This window comes from Dreissena polymorpha, chromosome 15 (assembly GCF_020536995.1).
Source record: "Dreissena polymorpha isolate Duluth1 chromosome 15, UMN_Dpol_1.0, whole genome shotgun sequence".
NCBI classification, from domain to species: Eukaryota; Metazoa; Mollusca; class Bivalvia; order Myida; family Dreissenidae; genus Dreissena; species Dreissena polymorpha.
In genome coordinates this window covers 51954202-51977871 of record NC_068369.1, presented here as the reverse complement: position 1 = coordinate 51977871, position 23670 = coordinate 51954202, and the positions used below count along the sequence as shown (strand labels likewise).

Sequence of the window (23670 nt, the reverse complement as noted above, 5' to 3'; positions counted from 1 at the left end):
AAGTGGGATCTATTGGTTCAGAAAAACTTTTCATGTCTACAAAAAACATGCATGTGTTGTTAGACAAGCCGGAAGTGCAACGCCGCTATACAGCGAACGGTTCAACGTCTAAAAATTGTATTATCGTCACTGAGGGACCGTCGGTCCAACCGGATGTAGTGACTAACCTGTCTAAGAAGCAACTTACTGCCGCACAAATAAGAGTTCTATCTAAGGGATTGAAATTTGTTCCAACAAGAAGAGTCGTTGACAAAGGCAAGTTGTTGACGGACCTCACTGCATGGGAACGTCGCATGCGTCTCAGAGAATATTTCTACTCTGAAGAGCGAGACGGACATCCTAATCAAGAGAAACCGTACAGGAAGAAGACGCCGTCAACATGGACTCCAAAAGCAGGCCGCGATAAATGGTTGGATGCGTATATCAATGCTGTGAAGGATGACATCATCAAGGGTCTCAAAAGAAGGTTTAAGCTCAATATGAGTTAATCTGAAGAATACGCTCTGAAAGAACTTCTTAACGACGATGAAATTGTCATTCGGCCTGCTGATAAAGGTTCTGGTATAGTCGTAATGGATAGCACAGATTACACATGTACATACAAAAATTAAAAGGTGAAATTTCCAATAGCGACACATATGCGGAAGTTACCGACGACAAAACAAAATCAGTGCAAAACAAGGTAAAAAAGGTGGTAGACAACCTGTACAAAAGAGGTTCCATAGACAGTGATCTCCGACAATACTTGACAGGTAACGATGGCACTTCCGGTAAGCTTCAAGGGAACCCGAAGTTACATAAGCCAGGAATGCCGTTACGCACCATTGTGAATGGTAGAAGCCACCCGACAGAGAAAATGGCGGAAATTGTTGAGGGCCAGTTGCGAAGCCATGTGACGTCACTTCCGTCGTTTGTAAGAGACACTATGGACTTCTTAAACAAAATACAAAAATTAAAACAACCTCTTCCGGAAGGTACGCTAATATTCTGTTTAGATGTGAAGGCCCTGTATCCAAGTGTCCCGAGAGATGAGGCCCGTGCTGCTGCTATAGACGCTTTAAACAGGCGAACGGACCCGGAAATTCCTACAGAGGACGTCATCGTGATGATGGACACTGTGTTGGAAAACAACACCTTCTCATTCAACGACGAACATTTTATACATACAGAAGGGACGGCTATTGGCTCACGCCTCGGGCTGAACTATGCATCAACCTACATGGGTGCTTGGGAAGAGGAACTGTTCCGGCGGTCAGAAAAGCAACCACTCGCATACTTCCGGTTTGTGGATGATGTGTGGGGCTTATGGACGCATGGTATCGGGGCACTTAAAACTTTCCACACACAAGGAAATGGAATCAACCCTCGCATTAAACTCGAGCTCCGCTATTCTTTAGAAAAACTAGAGTTCCTGGACACGGTGACATCAATACGGAACGGGCGCCTTCAAACCGACCTATATACTAAGCCTACCGATAAACACCTGTACCTACACAGGGATTCTTCGAACCCGGAGTCTACAAAAAAAGCTATACCGTATGGTCTGGGTGTGCGTGCGAAAAGAATCTGTTCAGAGGAGGTTGCCTACCGGAAGCACAGACAGGCGGTGAAAACACAGCTCGTGAACCGTGGATATGACGGGGCGTTTGTAGAGACCGAATTGATAAAGGTCGACAATAAAAAGAGAGAGGACCTTTTGCGCGAAAAGACAAACTCGGAGCATAATACAAGGATTCCGCTGGTGATAACGTTTTCGCGCGCACTACCCAACATCGGTCGTATCATCCGTAGACACCTACACACGCTGCACACGTCTGATAGAATGAAGGAAGTGTTCTCTGAGCCCCCATTAGTAGCCTTCAGACGGGATTGCAACCTTCAAGACATCCTAGTGCACAAAAAACACAATAGGATGTTCTTCCGAAAACCCAATATGAGCGGGCCCTGTGGGGCGCAGAGATGCGCCATTTGCCCGTATATGATGAAGGCGGAATATTTCACAGATCCCAGCGGCAGGAAGTACAGCGTCAGAAACTATGTTGATTGCAAATCATCCAATGTTGTGTACGCGGTCAACTGTCGTCGCTGTCGCAGGTTCGTGTATGTGGGAGAGACCGGCGGAACTCTGTACCAGCGACATCTATTGAATCTGTCGCGTATTCGCACACAGCACAGTGACCCGGTAGCTGAACATTTCTACACCGACGGACATTCCATGGATGATTTCCAAATAATGGGACTCGAAAAACTCAGCGGGTCGGACGAGTACCGCAAAACCATGGAATACCGACCATATGGCATCAACGTGCAAGAATAAACGTAAATAAAAGGGCGCGTAAACAACGTTGACGCCGGAAATGCACGACGTCATTTCCGTTCATAATAAAACATCTGAAAATAAAAAATGGCCGCTGATGAAGACCGTGATGTCGAAAGCTTCGGCAAAAAATAATAAAGCGTTTTTGTGTGTGTATATATATATGTATGTATATTTATGTTATGCTTTCCGGTGGTTTATAGAGAAATATCAGTGAAATAAAACTGGTATTTCACTGTTTGAAACAGTGAAAAATAACAGTGAAAAATAACGATATTTTTCACTGTTTTACTGTGAAATGACGTCATTTTTTCGACGAAATGACGTCATAAATCCAGCGACATTATCCAATTAAACTCTTTTACAATGTAAATAAACGGTGCAAAAAGCATAAAATAAAAAGAAAATTTGTTGGAATCGATGGAATATCGATTTTAATTCACTCGTGATCATAAACAATACATATTTTCACTCGTGAAAATATTATTGTATATGATCACTCGTGAAATAAAATCGATATTCCATCGAATCCAACAAATATCCTCTCTATATATAAAATAAAACGCTTTTATTAAATTTGCCGTAGCTTTCGACCTCTCGGTCTTCTTCAGCGGCGTTTATTTGTGAATAAGCATATCATCTTTAGCGGAAGTGACGTAATATAATCGCACGTTACATTGCGCGCCAATTTTAGTCTTTTGCGTTTAGTCCATATGGTTTGAACGTCCTCAGTTTGCGCTTCCAAAGTTGTTCGATGGTCTACCGGTACTCGTCGGTTCCATTTAATTTTTCGAGTCACATGACCCGGAAGTCTGCGACGCTGTGGCCGTTTGTGTAGAAGTGCTCGGCCACCGGGTCGTTGTGTCGAGTCCGTATCCGGGACAGGTTAAGAAGATGTCGCTGGTACAGGGTATCTCCCGTTTCTCCTACGTATACGGAGGTCTTACACCGTTCGCAGTGTACAGCGTAGACTACATTGGTGGATTTGCAGGTGACCTCGTTCCGCACATTGTAGCTTTTGCCGGTGGTGTCGCTGAACTTTTCAGCCTCCATCATGTATGGACAGATTGCGCACCTCTGTGCCCCACAAGGTCCGCTCCTTTTGGGAGCTCGGAAAAGCATCCGGTTGTGCTTTTTATGAACCAATATATCTTGAAGGTTGCAGTCTCTTCTGAATGCTGCTAACGGGGGTTCAGGAAATACGTTTTTCATATGATCTGAAATGTGGAGTGTTGGCAGGTGTTTCCGGAGGATATGGCCGACATTTGGTAGCGCTCTGGAGAAAGTGATAACGAGCGGTACCCTGGAAGTACTTTTGAAGGCACTTTCGTATGCAGCAGATTTTCTCGCTTCTTGCTATCAACTTTCTTCAGCTCTGCCTCGACGAATCGGCCATTGTATATATATATATATATATATATGAAAACACGGTCTGACAGAATGATATACAATATCAGGAGTGTTACATAATGGTTCAACATGTCAAGATCTGATGAAATTTAGCAGAAAATCACTATCTGACACAAAGGTCATACAAATATCTTTATGCGTATTAATGTGCATACTGTGGAATGCAGCCCTTCACGTTCATGTTATTTAATTACTTGGTCCTCATTACTTTGGCGGGGATTTCTGGGCCTAGATTTCTCAACAGAAACAACAACTTAAAGAAAAAGACTCCTCTTAGGCCCATGGAACATTTGGATTGGCGGATTTCGTAGACGATGTAATCAATAAATTCTTGTATATCAATCACACGATATAAGTAAATATGTTATATCTTGTAAATGTAAATATTCACCATCACACAAATTGGTCATATTTCGGATACATGTATTTCCGGATTTGAAAATGTTTTGCCATACACATATAGTCAGTCATATTTATATGCACGTTTAGATTGTTATTAGTTTGACAAAATAAATGAAGATATAACATGATGTTTTTAACCCACTGAAACATTTTAGCAGAACTAGCTAAAGAAACTTCAGCGTATAGTTTATATAGTATTGACAGACCTGTACGCTGAAGCTAACCCCGTAACGAAAGTCAACCAGAGTCGTAACATATTTATGTCACGCTATAAATCAAAGAAAGCTCATTTTATTGGATACATTTCTACATATATTGGTGAATGAATATAAATTACTGCATCGAGGAATATTTTAAGGTTCAAATGTTTCAAATGCATCTTACAATAGATGAAAATAACTCTCATCAGTCTGAAACTGAAATTCACAATTTTGACGCCATTGTCGCTTTTTCACGTGACAAGTTTTCATTTGGATACTTTCGGATAAACCTTGACATATTATGCTGAAATTGTAAACATTACTTTCGTTTTCTGAAATCTATTATTTGTGATTAACAACTTACGTCTGTTGGATTATAAGACTGATTTCATTGTGAATCAGGTAGTTTTATATAATATTTACTTTGACTTTGTATTGACACTACAATTTGTTTACAAAATCAGCCAGAACAATTAAAATACCGGGAAATGTCATTCTGAATTTGATAACACTTGAGCACATGGTTTGTTACTAAAAATAGAAATAACGTCATATGACCGTGAAATCTCTGGAGATTCGCATTTCAAGAAAGTCTGTCACATCGATGTTTTTCTCGATATGTAAGAGCAGAATAGATACATTTTAAATGTTTAAGATAGTATTTTGTGAAAGAATATATCAGTTAAATGCGAAAAATGTCAATCTTTTCAATCAAGTGGTTGATTTGGGCCAACAACTGCATTTAAAAGCTGTTCTGGACCGGTCTTTGTTAACTGTCAACTTTTCGTGAATTTCTGGTTGACTTTCCTAATGGGGTTGGTCCATAACTATAAAGTCGCGCCTGTCAAAAATCATAAAAAGCGACATTTAAAGTTATGGAAGCCAGAACTATAGCAGAACCAGTTTTTAAAACAAAGAGACATTTGCTAAATAATCTTTATGAATCACAAAAGACATTTGCTAAATAATCTTTATGTATCCCTTTGTGGATTTTCTACCAGTGGAAACTGTCCACCAATATAATCCCAAACATGCTATATTTCTGTTGTTTTGTGTTTTTTGGGGTGAGTGTTTACCAATATTTTCTTATGTATAAAATACTAAAATTGCCACCCTAAGGATAGTATGGCTCGATTGGTCATTGTCAGCTCGGGTACTACTTAAATGTACCCCAGGTACTCTTAACAGGGATTTCAATAGACGCAGAATCCTGCGTTTTGACACGAGCAAATTATAAACGACTCATTTTTGACGCAACCCTTTTTTCTGCTGTGCGTCGAAAATTTGACCCGTGCGTCAGTCAGTTAATATCTCGAGTTCCATGGTAATAAATCCCCCTGTGCTCCTAGTTGAAATTAATGTTTCAGTTTTTGAAACTCGGTCTATAATCTAGGGAATACCCCGGGCGTTGTTTATCTTATCTCATCTCTTCCAATACACATGTCACCGTCTAAATAGTGCCTGCCCACTAACTGGGTAATTAGCAGCAGTGATTACGTGATAATTGATTGACCATCCGATAATTGCAGGTTTTTTGCAGACTTTTCAGGTTAAAGAAAGTCGGCAAAATATATTAAAGTAAAAAACCATGTTGATCAAAGGTCTATTAATTACGTAGATCCAATAGTAGATCTAAGTCCAGCGAGTTTTGTCAGTTGTTAATCCACCGATAATTACGAGTAACACCCATCTTATATAAAACTGGCATCACAGTTCATTTTTTATACTAACAAGTAATAATACTACACATAAACAGTGATTATTGAGAAAACACATTTTCTCGATAAGATATAAATTATCCAAGTAGAATTAAATTGCTGCGTCATGACCTTCGACATTGTACAATAAATGGCGGACTTAACATTCAACCCGCGTTCAATTCAAAGCTGGCGATTCAAATTGCAAGTAATGGCGATTCAATAATGGAGAAAGCATTAACTGGATTTAACAAACATTTGATAAGGTTTGTTAAACCCGATAACAACAAGAAAAATTTGGATTATAAAAGTAAAACTACTACAGGTAAGGCATTCAAAAGTGTACATATTTCGGACATGTATAGTATTCGGATAAACAGTAATAGATATACTAGATGAACCATGCATTTAGATTGTGTTTTGTTAGAAAAGCTATCATAGGGATGATGATAATATAATGACGATAAATATGTGATGAAAAGGTGCTACCGGTACATATCTTAAAATATTTAAATGTGTTAAAAGACTTAAATGTGTTATAACTATAAGGAAGTATACTTAATGTACCAATTCATTAAAATATGTTGTGTTATGTATCATGGTATTGTTATTTAATTAAGCAGTATAACTTTTTAAGATATTGTGTTACTCTTAGTGCATATTTTTATCTAAAAAATTGAATAATACAGACAAAAACACAATTAACGCGCTTCAAAATTGACCCCACCATTTTTCAATTTGACTCCTCAAAATTTCAGTCCAGGGGTCATTGACTCCTGGATTTTAAAATCTATTGAAATCCCTGCTTAAGTATATTTAAATGTACCCCAGGTAAAGATAGTATACTGAAACGTCCCAGTAATTCAGTGCTAAATTGGTTGTTGGCTAAAAAAATTTTTTAATTGATTATGTTCATTATAAATTTATGACAATATTCTGTATTATAACCTCAATATTCTAAAAACTCCTACTCAAAAAAGCCTTTGGAGGCCGGTTTTGTTCAAAGAGATTTTTTTTCGTGTTCTGTAGCGCATTGTACGACTTTGGATATTCGATGGGAATAAAACTCTGGTACAGTCTAAATTGGCAGGGTACTAGTTAGTATACTAGTATGTTCCTTAACTGGGGTACATTTAAATATACTTAATTAAGAGTACCCGGGATACATTTCAGTAGTACCTGAGCCTACAACCAATCGCACGATAATATGTTAATATTTATTTACAAAATATGATGTTATTGTTAAAATTTATACAAAGTTTAAAATATTATTTTACAATGAGCAAGAAATGTCCACTTTTGGTATCAACTTTTTTGCATTGATAACATTCCAGTCACTTTTCAAATCAGTGAGCATGACAGATGAAGGTTGAAGCTTTATTCCCAAAAATCCACAACTTACCGGCATAAACAAAATCGGACTGTAGAAGATTTTTTTCCCATTAATTGTTTTGAAGTATTTAATTTTCACTCTCTAGTCTCTATCATTACCAAAGTCATGCTACGAAAATGACAGAATGATACAAATTAATTGGAAACTTACATTAGTAAGTTTATTGATGATTGTTTATGTTGTAAATTCTGTGTTTTATCTATAGCACAATTATTTTTATATTTGATATAAAATTACCTAAATTATGTAAAAATATATGAAATAAATGTAAAGCAATATTTATTTTTTTTCAACTAACTTTTACTCTTTTATGAAAAGCTTAAGTTGAAACAGACATTATTCTAGCAACTATTAAACGCTTCTTAACAAAACATGACTGTCTGTATGTAGAATGCAGCCATTAAATGTCTGAGTAAAAATCTTTGGTTTTTTAAACCATTTTGGGAATGAGGTCGGACAAGTAGACCAAAACTTCACTTGTCCTGACCAGAAAGCAACTTGTCCTGACCATTATATCTTATTTTGCTCAGTTCTTTGCAAAATAATTAAATAATACAAAAAGCTCAAATCATAAAGACTTAAATCATTCAAAATGCATGTTAACATAATTTTAGGCAATTTCAATACAAAAAGAACTGACTAGATAACAGGAAAACTGGATATTATTGATTTTTTAAACATTATACAAAGTCAAAATAACTGACAAAAACTTGTGTTTTGCCACCATACTACTTTAATTGTCTTAAAGATCAATGTGTACCGGTGTCGTAAAATGCATATTCATTATAAGGGAGAATAATTTTGTTATCTTGGCAAAGAAAAATGTTAAGGGTTGCTTCCCTTGTAAACAGGGCGGCGTAGTATCCCATGGAACTATTGGAATATCTCGTGCTTTGTTGTTTAAACGTAAACAAAATATATATTTAAAAAAAAGGGCGGTTACTCCACAGAAATAACAGATATAAAGGCATTTGTTCTAAGTAATTAAATTATAACACCAGTTGTCCCGTCAGACTAGCAAATTCTTTATTAACTTCTCTGGACTAACACTTTGGTTGTCCCGGACAGTCGGACTACCTTTAATGTCGAGCCCTGGAGGTCGGGTCCCTTTGGATTGGGAAAAATATGGGTTGTTTTGAATTAAATTGGAAAAAATGAATTTTTTTTGCATAAAAATGCTTTAAAATTGAGATTTAAGTTATTTTAAGATTACATTTACTTAGATCCAGCTTAAAGGGCTTGATGGGAGATTTAACTTATTAAAAACAAAATTGTTTAGGGAAACCTCCAATTGGAATTTTTTTTTATCCCATTTGCAGGGACTACCCTAGGCCTTAAAAATAGGGAGAAGTGACTTCTCCTTTTTTCTGAATCAGAGAGAAGTTTGTGTGAACAATATCAAAAACAAAACATGTTCATTTCACAACTTTTATTATTTCTGTCATTATACTATGTTTATTTGTAAAAACAATAAATTCTCATTAAAATCTACTTCATCATTACACATTTGTCAGTGTACTGGTAGCACCTTTTCATCACATATTTATCTGATTATATTATCATCATCCCTATAACTGCTTTTGTAACAAAACACAATCTTAATGCATGGAACATCTAGTATATCTATTTCTGTTTATCCGAATACTATACATGTCCGAAATATGTACACTTAAGAATGCCTTACCAGTCCTGTTCAACTTTAATACTCCAAATTTTCCATGTTGTTATCTGGTTTAACAAACCTTATCAAACGTTTGTTAATTCCCGTTAATGCTTTCTCCATTATTGAATCACCATTACTTGTAATTTGAATCGCCCCAACTTTGAACAATAAAAAACACTGAAAATGCACCAACAAAGTTAACTGAATTTTTGTTTGTGCATAAAAAGGGTTAAGTTATGTCAATCTGATGTAGCTTCTTTGATTGATTTATTTTTTAAATGTATATATGAAGACAAAGCTTAATACATGGGTAGACAGTTTCACCTGACTACCACATGTGACATCATGTTTTTATAACCTATGATAGTACACACTGTGTAAACTGACAGCAATCATGTGTTTAATATTTTGTCACACAAATAACTATTTGAAATACTAGTTGCTAAATAAACAATTGCGCATATTAATATTGCATTTTCTTGCTTTTATTGATACAATCATCATAATTTAGGGATATAATTTTGATTGTCAAAGTCATAATAAATTAAGTTGCTGAATATGACATTATGTGATAGTATTATACTTTTTGGTAAAATAAATTTTCAGTCATGCAAAGATGTCAGACTTTCAAGTGTTATGTGTGAAGATCGGGAACAATGAAGGCACACGACCACTCATAGAGGAAGCTTACAAGGTATTTACCCTTTGCATGCTGGGAAATTTGTCGTCTGCTTAAATGTCGTCTGCTGAATTTCTAAAATAAGCATTTTCTTCTATTTTTTTCAAAGAATACTATCAGAATAGCAAACAGTTTGGATCCTGATGAGACGCCTCATTATGTGGCGTCTCATCTGGATCCAAACTGTTTTCAAAGGCCTTCAAAATTCGGTTCAACCACTGAAAGAGTTAAATCCAGCTTAAAAGGAGCTGTATATTTGTTTTCTTTAGATGTTTGTTGTTAACAACAATTCAAAGTAATCATTTTTAGTATCTTGGTAAATAAAGGCAATGAACATTTCAATGTTGGAGGACATGCAAAAAAAAAACAACAACACAATATGTGGTGTCCACAATTGTGCCTTTTAGGGATGCTTACCCAAGTAAAAAAGGCTATCTCTTAAAATGTCAGAATAAAACCTAGCATATTTAATAATTGTATCTGTTAAGGAAGACTTTCCAATAGAAAGATGGTAATGACATAGCAACAAATATATCTCAAATAGTTAAACAGGGGTGTAATTTTTCCTCCTTTCAGCTGATTTCCTATCTTCATGTCAAACTAAGTTTACAAATAGTTCTTAACCTTGCTGGATCTATCAGGAAATGAACAGTTTTCTTGAACCTTGTAAGGGGGTAGGGCATTTTTCTTCCCTGAGGTGGTTTTTAAATCACACCCCTGTTTAATGAATCATGAACACTGTATTATGTGAATTGGGAATAAGACATCAATTTGGGAATAAATTGTGTTTTATCAAAAGTGCATAATATGCAGTTTTATATTTTGCATTTATCTAGATTAACAAATTATAATTAAAACATATACTTGCATATATAATAGCATCATTTAAATTGATTTTACTTAAAAACTGGATTTTTTATTAATTTAAAAAAAAATCCTCATGAAATGAAACTGTGTCCATATGCCGCACATGGACATGGTTTAAAAATACACTTTAAATGATACAAATTCAATCAATGTTAATGAAAAAGTCTTGGAGAATTTCTTATTAAGCTTAAACTATAAATAATATATTACAAAAGTATATGTAGATCATGAAATGAATAGTTTTGTTTGAGAAAATCACCAAAATGATGTCCATTCCCAGTTTGATGTCTTATTCCTAATTCACATAACACAGTGTTAATGACAGATGATTGAAATGTGTTTTTAATGTAATAAAAAAAAATTAAAAATTTGATTTTTTTTACGCTTGAGAAATTTTATTTTCAACATGTTACCCATGATATTATCAACTGTCCCAAAAGTGCCTTCAAGAAGAGAAGATGTCACCTTCATGGTGTACTGAAGACAAGTGCCTGCAGGTCAAAGAGAAGAAGAAAGGAGTGATTTTCATATTTGAACTCTTCGAGGGTGCTGCATACAAACATGTTGCAAGTCTTGGCAGCAGGTAGGTTAAATGTACTTTTAAGTACTGGTACAGAATCAGTGCTATTTTTTACTGATTTTATAGCTGTTATTTTGTCTCTTTCCAAATGATAAAAAGAATATCTTTTTTCCCCTTTATCCAGTCCCTTATTTCAAAGTGATGGTTTTACTTTCAGACATTTGGAAGCATAGTGTAGGAATAAGATAGTTATACCCCCACAAACGAAGTTTAGGGGGGTATATGGGAGAGAGATTGTCTGTCAGTCGGTCGGTCGGTCGGTCCGTATTAAGTGTTCGCGCTCTAATTCAAGTTGTTTTCATCCGATCTTCACCAAACTTGGTCAGATGTTGTATCTAAATGATATCAAGGTCAAGTTCGAATATGGGTCATGCCGGGCCAAAAACTATGTCACAGGGTCACTTAGGTGGGTTTTACACATTCAGCATGGTGTCCGCTCTCTAATTCAAGTAGTTTTCATCCGAGCTTCACCACACTTGGTCAGAAGTTGTATCTAGATGATGGTTAGGTAAAGTTCGAACATGGGCCATGCCGGGTCAAAAACTAGGTCACAGGGTCAATTAGTGCGTTTTAAAAATTGAGCATGGTGTCCGCTGTTTGATGTGAAGACAACATGCAAAATATTCTGTGTCAATGCGGCATGTGGGGGTATTCATCACATCTGTGACAAAGCTCTAGTTTGAAGTTGTAATATTTTATTTAAGTGATATTTTTATGTTAAGTTTTTTCAGTTAACTTGATAATTATTTCAAAATTAAATAAATCAATATTGCTCTCTCCCAATTTAAATTAAATTGATGCTAAAATTTACAATGTCACTGGTATAGGTGTCATTCTCAAAATGTTGAGACAAAGCCCCGAGAATGCTAGGTAACTGTTGATTAATAAAAGGTTTATTTGAAAAGGCTTAGCAAATGAACCTTTCTGTGACGCTATGTTAGTAATACACATGATCAAAATTATCATTTAAAAGCGTTAGAATTCTTGTTTATTGTATTGATTTGGATTGCATTATTTTACATACATTTGTATTTTATATAATTACATGTATTTGTATTCTGTGTGTTTTAACGTCTTATTTCCCCATACATGTACTACCACTGTACAATTTCTAATCATGTATTGATTTCTGTTTTCAGGGTATTTGGTCCGATGTGCATCATAACTTGCCTGGCATGTAAACAGGTGAGTAGGTAGTACTGCTGACCGTAATGGTAGAATATTTTCTAAACTTTAAATTAGGGATGTCAACGAATATACGAATATCCGAATATTCGGTCCCGCACCGAATATTCTAATACTATTTTCACGGTGCCTATACCATGTGACTTTTTAAGATCTGTGTGGGGAGTAAAATATCAACAAAAGCGCGACGAAGGTAAGATTTTTCAAGATAACTTTTTTAATATGTCACCATTTTTAATGGGATAAAGTGGAGAGCCCGCTCATTCATGAGAGTTTTCTATAGGTATCATGATTTTATAAAACAAATAAATATTGTTTCAGTAAAGTGCAACCGCGCGTTTGAACGGTTAGAAAAAGGTAGGATCAGTGTGGGGACATTATTTTATTTTGACACACAAACATCACCTCTAGTGAAATTAAGAAATAAACTTTATGGGCGGAGCTTACACTATATCATTTTGCATTGTTTTTCAGGTTTGTTTCATATATTTATGAAAACAAAATCAAGAAAAATATTCTCACAGTAATATGATCTGTGTGGTAAACGTGTTTAGAATGATCTGTGTGGTATCCGTGTTTCTACAATTGACATCTAAATTGAGATAATAACGACAATATATATTTATATTTTTAATTAATTTCAATTATTTCAATACAACAATTACTACTACTACTACTATTCCTACTTCTACTACTACTGTTACTACTTCTTCTACTTTTACTACTACTACTACTACTACTACTACTACTAGTAGTAGTAGTAGTAGTAGTAGTAGAAGTAGTAATAGTAGTAGTAGTAGTAGTAGATCTATTATTATTATTTAAAAATTTATTCATTTCAGTAATCACCTTTTTCACATTAGTGAGCGGACTAATTAGTTAAGGGAAGAAAAAAAGAGGAAACAGTTTCACGAGACAGGAATACTATACAGAAGGGAACACTAGGAGTAAGGTTGGAGCGGGCGAGGCGAAACGATAGCAAACTGTTGCCAACAATAAGAATGGGGATGGACGAACACAATTGAAATTTTAATTCGGACACAAATTCTGCAATAGAAATTGTGTCAAATATTTCACAGGTTGACAAAAAGCAAAGAAATATGTTTGTTTTAAAATCAAATGTGAAATAAAAACTGATAAAACAGAATCCACCAGACGTATTGGTTTGTCATGGATTTCAAAGTGCCTTGCATCATTGTGAAGAAACTTTAAACGACTAAAAAATGTTACATTTTCGACATTATTTTCTATTTTGTTGTTATTTAAAGTTGAAGGTAGCCGGTATGATTTACTTAAAACAAAATAATGGGCATAGTAGAAACATATTTATATGGCTGTGTTTGTGTGTGTTATTTTCATAAATTATATGGAATTCATATTTTTTGCATTAGTTTATTACATAGTATAGATATGGACAATCATTGCCATGTGTTGGTGATAATGTCATGTTATAAAGTATGTCGTTGTATTCTGTGTAACAGTTTATGCTTATCTTTAGCATTAATTATTTTGAGGAGACTATAAAAAGTAAATGAAGAACTATTATATTAAATGATTATGTATGTACGATTCTCCTCTTGTGTTGTGGTGGGATGCAGCTGTGAAGAATGTCAAGACGTATTTCGAATTAAGGAGTATTGTATTGTATACACAACCTCATTGCATACATTGTTTACTGTCAATTACCACGGCCTAGAATAAGTATAAGCAGGCAGTTAATTATGTAAAGCAATCGTGAAAATCACTTTTATTAGAAACCCTGGCTGCTTATGATTATTGAACTAGCTCGTGATAGCGGTATTTAAAATTGAAATCAACGAAAAAACATCGCAAAACTTTAATCAAGTTATAATTAAAAAAAGATCACATATTTGATAATACAAATCACAGATGCGATATATTAATGAATAACGTAAATCCAAATTATTGCATAATTATTTGAGAATGATTTCAAAAGAAAACCACAAACGAACTAAACAAAACATATAAACTAATCAAATTCGGATAACTTAAGAATCATTCACAAAAGTAACGTTAAAATAAAACAACAAATAAAACAAGGTTATTTCAAGCAATATGGTCCCCTGCCGGTGAAACTCCACCATTGTCAGAATTTTTTCGATTTGTTGCCATAGCAACCAGACTTTGACGTAGGAACAGAATGAAATGAGATGCATAATCTCCATATTGCCATCTATCAATGTTTCAAGTTTCATGAAAAAATATGAAGAACTTCACCGGTAGGGGATAATGACGTTAAACGATAATCAAGTTACACAGACAAACAGTAAACTATTATGATTTTTAATCAGTATTCACGGATTTATTTATGTAAAGTCCTCACGTGTCGAGAAAGGTTTGTTTTGCGTTTGTACGTTTTGAAACACTCCTCACACCTGTAACACTTGTCAGGCATGTGGGTCTTGTCGAGCTCTTTGAGGTCATTCTCACTCTTAATGCCAACCCACATTGGTAACATTTCACAAATCGCTCTTTTTTGCACTTTTCTCTCAAGCCACGAGTAGGTACTTGTCCGCAAAGCTCCTGCCGCACTGTACACACACGTGACATTTGGGTCCTTCGTTCTTTGACGCCTTCTAAGATTGTAGGCATCCTGAGAAAAAAACTATTTTATTCACGTGACATTTCAATGCGTAAACACGCTATTTAAAAAATGTTTATTACAGAAGACATGCGTTTGTTATTTTTAAATTACCAACGATTTGACGATTATTGAGATATTTTGAAATATATGATAACCTAAGAGATGAGATATATTGTATATGTGTGTTGTTTCAAGAAAATCCGTTCATCTGTTTGTTAGTATAACTGTATAAAAATGTAAATATTTTTAAGGTATGTAATCTTACCTGAAATGCTTTCCCACGACAGTAATAGTTTCCAGAGTTAGCGTGTCTCCTAACGTGGCGTAATAATCCAGCTCTGGTCTCCAACATTTTTCCGCATTCGGAGCATATGAGCCATACCTTAAAGCAAATATAATATTTAAAATAATATAAAATACATTACTTCACGTGACAGTAGTTAAGGCGCCAAAATAAAAATGGAACTTAATACAATAACATAAAGTGTACACTTATTTAAGGTATAGCATGGAATTGTCATCGATTTAAGATGCTCCAGCGTAAGATTTTAATATTATAATGGGGATTGTATAGCATGCCTGTAAACTATATCATAATTATGTATTAGTTCAACAAGCGGTGCAAGCGTAGTGTTTAGCCATTATGTGTTTTACATGCTATCGCATTTAAAAATCCAGTTTCAAAAACATTATTGACAAGCATTTTTTAAACAACTGAATAGAACTGAAAAACTTCAAAACAGTATACCACACAGATCATTCTAAAAACGTATACCACACAGATCATATTACTGTAAGAATTTTTTTTCTTGAATTTTGTTACGTAAATAATATAACAGAAACCTGAAAATGAATGCAAAATTATATAGTGTAAGCTCCGCCCATAAAGTTTATTTCTTAATTTCACCAGAGGTGATGTTTCTGTGTTAAAATAAAATAATGTCCCCACACTGATCCTACCTTTTTCTCACCGTTCAAAGGCGCGGTTGCACTTTACTGAAACAATATTTATTTGTTTTATAAAATCATGATACCTATAGAAAACTCTCATGAATGAGCGGGCTCTCCACTTTATCCCATTGAAAATGGTGACATATTAAAAAAGTTATCCTAAAAAATCTTATCTTCGTCGCGCTTTTGTTGATATTTTACTCCCCACACAGATCTTGAAAAGTCACGTGGTATAGGCACCGTGATTTTCCGAATCGGATATTCTGAAGAAAAAAAATTGAGTTATTTCAAAGACTTTGTATTCGTGAAATTTGCATCAAAACATGTTTAAAATGTTGTTCCTCGTGTCGTAGTGTATATTCCGGTAGGCGCGATAATGCGTCAGTATGGTGATGACAGTATATACCTGCCATAAATCCCGCTAATTGTCTACCTTTAGGAAACTTTCATTGACCAAAGACAGTCACTTTGTGTCAAAATTATGATAGGTGCAAATCGCATCGGTAATTAAAACACCGACCCGCACTTGATCTAATGACTCGAATTACATTTAAAATGATCGCTAACTCTCTTATCACCTTCTTATAAACACACTCGCCAGTTTAATGTTGTTTTAAATACTTAATCAGCGATAAAGAGCTATTGACTTTGTCACGCGCTCATGCGTTATGCCTGCAGACGATAATTGCTTTAAATAAGCATTGTTATTGTTAATTTCACCTTTTCATGCGCGATCGCGATCCTTTGTTTCAACCGTTTTCCACCAGCGGAAAACAAACCTTCTCAATACCCTATTATTTGTTTACTCGCAGCGGGCCGCTTTTATAATATCAAAGCCAATTACCGCTATCCGACGCTTTACCCGCTAAATAGACGGACAAATGATGTGTTGTGTTTAAATTTTTTATTCACGAATATTTGATCAACATCTAATAAAACTTATCAACATAATCAACTTCGAATTAGCGACGGTAACGCGGTGTCAATATTTAGACACTAACGGTTAACTTCCGGTAAAAACGAAAGTAGAATTCATGGAGTAAAGGTACGGTAAACAAAGTTGATTTTGTTGATTTTTTTCCAACAGATGTTGACCGAATATCCGAATATTCGTTTGGAAGGATGACCGAATATTCAAATACCAAAATCGGTATTCGTTGCCATCCCTACTTTAAATATATTGTGTTTATTGTATTCTTTCCAGTTGTTTACAGCTACAGGTAAAAATCAGTAAATTACAGCTATAGGTAAATATCAGTAAATAACAGCTATTGGTAAAAATTTCTAAATTACAGCTATAGGTTAAAATCAGTCATGAACAGCTATAGATAAAAATCATTAAATAATAGGGCTGCAACAGGTACACGAAATATCAGATGATATCGTATCCAACTTCAGATTCGCGGATACAAATCCACCCCTGGATATTTCGGTTCCGAATATTTATTTTCATGGTTGTATGTAACCTAGCGCTGTTTTCACGAGTATTGTTTTTATACAGACTGGTTCTGTTTAAAAGATAAAAGATACGTATAATAGTCGATATTTATTAACGTTGGACAGTCAAAAAGCAGATCATTCGAGATCCTTCGGCTTTTATTGTATAAGAGTGTCATTGAGCGCCGAAAGCAAATCTAATTCGAAATCATGGAGGATTTACACATTACAAATGCAATTCCTAATGGCATTAAGTAAGTTTTCAATACTTATTGTCTTTCTGAGTTGTATTAAAAACAACGGCAGTGGATCCAGTGTGGCTGGAATGTTATTCATGTAAATTTTGCATAATTTCGCGACCTGTCAAATTGTGTTCCTGCATAGTGTATTGTCTTAGAAGCATATTTCGTCATATACTAAGTTTAAATGCTATCGTGTGATGCAAGGAACCTCAGTGCCCAGTGAGAGAATCTTCTCCACAGCAGGAGATCTCGTCAGGGCTCACAGGGCTTGCCTGGACCTGGACAATGATGATATGTTAATTTTTGTGAAATTAAGCATCAAATTGTATGAACAGTGAAAAGAGTATGTTTACGAGCAAACTATTAAGTGAATAAGTGTTAAGGTTTCGTTTTATTTTCACATTGCTACAATGTTTAACGAGAAATTTGTTATGTTTTTTGTTAATAAATGTTGAATGTTTTTCAGCCAAATTATACTTCAAGAACTTTGATTTCTTTAATTTAGACAGAAATTCTAATTTTCTCTTATCTGAGGGATCCGGAACCGAAAAAACTGGAAGAAACCATATTTGGATTCGGATTCAGATCTAAACACATTTTTTGGTTTCGTTGCAGCCCTAGTAAATAACATCAATAGGTAAAAATCAGTTAATTACAGCTATAGATAAAAATCAGTAAAGAACAGCAATAGGTTAAATTCAGTAAATTACAGCTATAGATAAGAATCAGTAAATTACAGCTATAGGTAAATATCAGTTAATTACAGTTATAGGTAATATTCAGTAAACTGCAGCTATAGGTAAAATTCAGTAAATTGCAGCTATAGGTAAAAATCAGTAAATTACAGCTATAGGTAAAATTCAGTAAACTGTTGCTATAGGTCAAAATCAGTAAATTACAGTAACTGTTGATTATTAGTTGTTTAAAAAATAGCTAATATGGCTTATAAGTTCCAAATATAATACGATAAATACTGATCACAGGGCTTTCCTTTGACCCGAGCTCCCGGGTTTTGACGCTTGAAAATTACAAATGATTGTTAGTTTGTAGGACATATGACATATTGTTTTGCTGTATACATGAAGTAAATGTTGTATTAGAATACATATTTTGTATGTAATATTTGAGATGTTTTGTAGGACATATGACACATTGCTCTCTGAGATGTTGTGTAAGAGAAGATATGACATATTACTCTTTGAGATGTTGTTTAGAACATATGACATATTACTCTGCTGTATACATGAAGTAAATGTTGTATTAGAATACATGTTTTGTATTTATTAATCATTGAGATATTGTGTTAAAATGCATAGTGTTGTAGTGACAGTACAATGTAAGAAATAAATGTTAACATATCTTTTAATTTGTTGCTTTTTATATATTATATCTCAGTAATTTGCTTAAATTGCAAAAAATCATTGACTCTCCTGCGTTATTATTCGGACTCTTAGAAGTTTGATTTTGACTCTTAAAAATATGGTCCCAAGAGTCCTTGACTCTTGAGATTTGAGGTCTAAGGAAAGCCCTGGATCAAGGCCAACAATTCTGACAAGGTTGCATGCTATATGACTTGAACATGTTTCATTGATACCCCACTAATGTTTCTATTGTAATTATTTACTCTTTCATATTGTTTCAAAGCATACAATAAGAATGATATGTGTGTTATAGACTGTACAGTATTGTGAATACCCTTAAAGTATTGTAAATAGTGGGTACTAAATCACTTGAGAAACAAGTTGGCATTTCGATGAACTCGTGCCATAGTGTGAAATATTTACTTATTTACACACCAGTAGAATGCTGCAAAACTGTCAAAGCTGAAGGTAAGCGTGTAAAATACTATTTCACGAACAGGTCAGCGTGTACAGTACACTTACGAGTTAAGCTTTTATCTTGAGCCCTTAATTGATTTGATTGCAGAACATTCCGCGGAAGTACCGACCCATATACAACCTGGCAATGAAGGACATACTGGTGTGCTGCTCTAATATTGATAAAGCAGAAAGGGTAGGTAATTGTTTTTCTAACAGATAAAGTACATGTAAAAAGGGTAAATAATATTGGTGTCTGACATTTTAGTCTCTTCCACCTCCAAAAAAACAACAACAAAACAACCAGCCCCAAAATTCATTTTTATTCTAAATATATCTTATCTCATGTGATAAAGAATGTTTGTTTTTCATTGGCTCAGCCAGGTCACATACTTACTCTGTGTGTTCCCATGTTAGGTGGATAGCTTTTAAATTTTGGATAATAATGTCAATTGACATCATAAAAGTAAACAAGAGGATAGTTTGCTACAAAATATATATTAATATCGAACTTTCCTCCTGTTCGGTGATGATGTAAAATGAAGGTTGCTTGACAAGATAAATTAGTTCCAATTCTTCTTAACTGACCCTGCATTTGATACAGGGTAGTAAATTTATTTTGGGCCCCATTTGGGCTTGTGCCCAATTATATTTTACTCACTGGTTACACATGGTATCGGTACGGAGTCAGTAAGATGCAGCAGTAACTATACTACTAAAAAATTTGTAAGGATCACTTTTTATGTTCACATTATCTTAAATTTAATTTAAATTGTTATTTTGAAGGTTTCGATATTAGACTGTGTATTTTTGATTTTATTTTTATGTATTTATTTAACATTGGTGCGTGACGCTGGCTGAATCTAGCTAGGGTTGAACTTACAATTACACATACTGTAAACAGTGACCTTTAGCAAATTTTGAGTAGTATATTATTACGTTGCATCAAATCGGATAGACCTTCATCCTGCTTGTATTTCAGACTATGATACAAGAGAGGGTTGAATTGATGGGGGGCGAGTATACCAAGGACCTGACGGAAGGTGTCACACATCTGGTGGTCGGAGCTGTAGGGGGCAGTAAATATCTGGTATGAACAATCAGATCAAATATCTTGTTTAATATTTTTATTAATCCCTGACAAAGGCGGAGGATATTGTTTTGGAGTTGTCCGTCCGTCCGGCACTTTTGTGTCCGGAGCCATATCTTGGAAGTGCTTTGGCGGATTTCATTGAATCTTAGAGTGAGTATATATATGGAGAAGAGGATGATGCACGCCAAATGGCATTGTACACCATCTGTTAATAATGGAGTTATGGCCCTTTGTATCTTAAAAAAAATGCTTTTTTAGCTGAGTGCCAAATATAACACTTTTGTGTCCAGAAGCATATTGGCGGGGGATATCAATTCAACGAATTTGCTTGTTTTATTAAATGATCCAGATAATACTGTAGTTAAACATAACATTACCTAGCAATTGTCTGATAACAAGAAACAATCCAACACAAAACTTTTTACAATAATGACAATAATAAAGTTTAAAAATTTTGTTAACATAAACATACACCATTTTTAAGAAATGTACAGGACTTTAGTAAATCGAAACTGCTTGGCTTTTCTCGGAGAAGCCAAGGTAAACTTACATGGCTCTTCAAAGAAAGGCAGAGTGATAAACTGCAAATTGTTATTAATCATGCATAAATCATGTATTTAATGCGCGCACATCAGGTAGTAAATACCACCTTTATTCTCGGTATAAAAATTGAAAGGCAGAGCTATGCACGTGCTGTAATATAATTTTACAATTGTCTCTGAGCAAAAAACTCTTGATTGGTTTAGCATGTTGATCGCTAGACAAAGAGATACGATTTGAGAGAAAGGTATTATTTAATGGCCATTGACCATTTGTTTACAATTTAGCAGCATCTCTGTATTATTACCCAATTACGTGTCATGTGTCAAAACAATTATTTTGTAAGTCAGTTAACATATTGCAATAGCTTTCACAGTTTAATCCCATATATGATCTCAGAAACAAGATGTGTTTGAAACAGTCAAGATAACCATATTTATTTTCATAAGCATTTCTAAAATACATTTTGACATTTTCACACCATTTTTCAATTTTTTCCCTTTTCACATTTTCCCCATTTTCACATTTTCCCCATTTTCACATTTTCCCCAATTTTCAGGTGGCTGGATCACGCAGTATCCAGATCATGCTGCCCCAGTGGATTGAGAACGTATGGCAGAAATCACAACTGAGGTGCCTTTAATAATGTTATATCATAAATACATAAACAGCAACTTAGCCAGACTAAAAAAATGGCAGTGTGTGTGTGTGGGGGGGGGGGGGGGGGGCTGAAAAAAGGACAGGCAGTCTTTTTGGTGAACAATTGTTTTATGAAAAACTTAGTACATTGTAAGTGAATTAATTGTGCTGTTTCCACTTACGCTTTTATATTCAAGAATTTAGCATTAATAAGCATCCAGCCAGCATTTATTACATAAAGCAAATTCCTTATTAAATACATTTTTAACTCGGCGTTTTCGGAGAACATCCGAGGTATTGTCATAGCCAGCTCGTCGTTTAGTCTGACGTCCGCCGTCCGCGTCGTGCTAAAACCTTAACATTGGCACATTGGCTCTACAATCAAAGTGCCTCCACCTACAACTTTGAAACTTCATATGTAGATGCACCTTGATGAGTTCTACACGCCACACCCATTTTGGGTCACTAGGTCAAAGGTCAAAGTCACTGTGACCTCTAAAAAAAAATTGTGACAAGCTTTCATTTATGCAAAACTGCACCCGTAGCCGAGCGTGGCATTCGTAATGCGGTGCTCTTGTTAATGTAAATACCAATTTCAATGTTTGTTACTTTATAATAAAATCATCAATAGCCAATAAAACATGTTGGTTGTGTATGTTTTGATCTGAACATGGACAATTGAAAAAGAGCCGAAAAAGGATGAGGCATCAAAATAGAATTTATAGTGGTGGGGCATGAACACGCCCAGGGGGGGAGGGGGGTGGTGCTGCCTAGCGATTCTGCTTTAGCTAAATCTGTTTTTATAAAAAGGCTAGTATGTCATGGTGATGTGTTAGCATACAATACTAACCTGTTTTTAACCAGGTTTTTCGGAGAAAAAACTGGTTATTAGATTGGCGAATGTAGGCGGGCGGGCGGATGGGCGTAACAAGCTTGTCTGTGCCATAACTTTGTCGTTCATTGTGAGATTTTTAAAATCATTTGGCACATTTGTTCACCATCATTAGACGGTGTGTTGAGCGAAAAAATTACATCGATAAACTAAGGTCAAGGTCACACTTTGAGTTCAAAGGTCAAAAATGCCAATAAATGAGCTTGTCCGGGCCATTTCTATGTCATTCATTGTGAGATTTAAAAACCATTTTGCACATTTGTTCACCATCATGGGACGGTGTGTCGCATGAAAGAATTACGTCAATATCTCCAAGGTCAAGGTCGCCACGACTATAAATAGATTTATTTTGAAACAAAGGGGGTTAATTATAAACAATCAGTTTAGTTTGAGTTGTCTTCCTTTATCAGACTTTTTTTCACATTGAAAACCTGGTTTTGTGACAATTTTGTCCCTTGTTATCAATAAATTTGTTTGTGTCAGTAAAATCAATTGCCTTTTAATTATTTTTTTTTGTTCATAAAACACCCCTTGTAATGCTGTTTTAGTTTAGCTGAATACAGTCCTAGTATTTAATTTTAAAAAGCTCATGTGTTATTTGGATTACCATTAAAAAGATATGCGAATTCGTAAATAATACGGTTTTGTTTAGTTTTGAAATTTATGCTGTTACTGTTACAATTCATATTTTTTTAAGTCATTCACCCCCATCAAAGGCCTTTAAGATTGGTTAAACCCATTGGTTAAAGACATCTCTTTACAATAAACTGAAAAATGTTTATTATCCCAATTTTATATATTGCATATTAGACCCAACCCTATGATCATACTTAAACTCACATTAGCAAGCTCAGTTGGTTGAGCTCTGGTCTGCGGATCCCTTAATAGCTGGTTCAGTCCCTTTTGGCTACATAACTTCCGTGGGAATCAGTCATGAAATCCTGTCTACGGTCTGTCTCCCACTTCCTCTGACTCAAGTATAGCAGTTGTCAGTTACTGGCATAAGTGTGACCACTTTTAATAGTACTGGTACACCAGTTAACCCTAGAAAACGAAGTTGG

General features: G+C 34.9%; 2 protein-coding genes and 1 long non-coding RNA gene across 4 annotated transcripts in view; 2 read left to right on the top strand and 1 right to left on the bottom strand.

Annotated features, from left to right (window-relative positions):
• Positions 1-592: 592 nt before the first annotated feature.
• On the top strand, positions 593-3533 carry LOC127859750 (uncharacterized). Its single transcript, XM_052397258.1, has 2 exons — positions 593-1606; positions 3483-3533. Exons 1-2 carry the CDS (start codon positions 593-595, stop codon positions 3531-3533), a joined length of 1065 nt encoding a protein of 354 aa, XP_052253218.1.
• A 370-nt stretch (positions 3534-3903) lies between these two features.
• LOC127859512 (DNA topoisomerase 2-binding protein 1-like) overlaps positions 3904-23670 on the top strand; it is a 128942-nt gene continuing 109175 nt past the window's right edge. For both annotated transcript variants that reach the window (XM_052397009.1, XM_052397010.1), the window contains exons 1-7: positions 3904-4043; positions 9689-9776; positions 11069-11211; positions 12348-12393; positions 19555-19641; positions 20428-20535; positions 21638-21711. In XM_052397009.1, coding sequence (XP_052252969.1) covers positions 9699-9776; positions 11069-11211; positions 12348-12393; positions 19555-19641; positions 20428-20535; positions 21638-21711 — 536 coding nt within the window. In that variant the 5' untranslated portion in view covers positions 3904-4043; positions 9689-9698. The remainder of the gene's footprint in view (positions 4044-9688; positions 9777-11068; positions 11212-12347; positions 12394-19554; positions 19642-20427; positions 20536-21637; positions 21712-23670) is intronic.
• Positions 14589-16190, bottom strand: LOC127859552 (uncharacterized). The gene is made up of 3 exons (XR_008039444.1): positions 16033-16190; positions 15264-15380; positions 14589-15007 (listed from the first exon to the last, which is right to left on the bottom strand). It is a non-coding gene; the product is annotated as an uncharacterized LOC127859552 (long non-coding RNA).

Excerpts from the sequence above, each read along its gene's own strand:
- LOC127859750 (XM_052397258.1), top strand. The coding sequence starts at position 593 with ATGTACATACAAAAATTAAAAGGTGAAATTTCCAATAGCGACACATAT. Across the intron at positions 1,607-3,482 it reads ACCGGAAGCACAGACAGGCG|TCTCTTCTGAATGCTGCTAA; the intron begins GTGAAAACACAG and ends TGAAGGTTGCAG.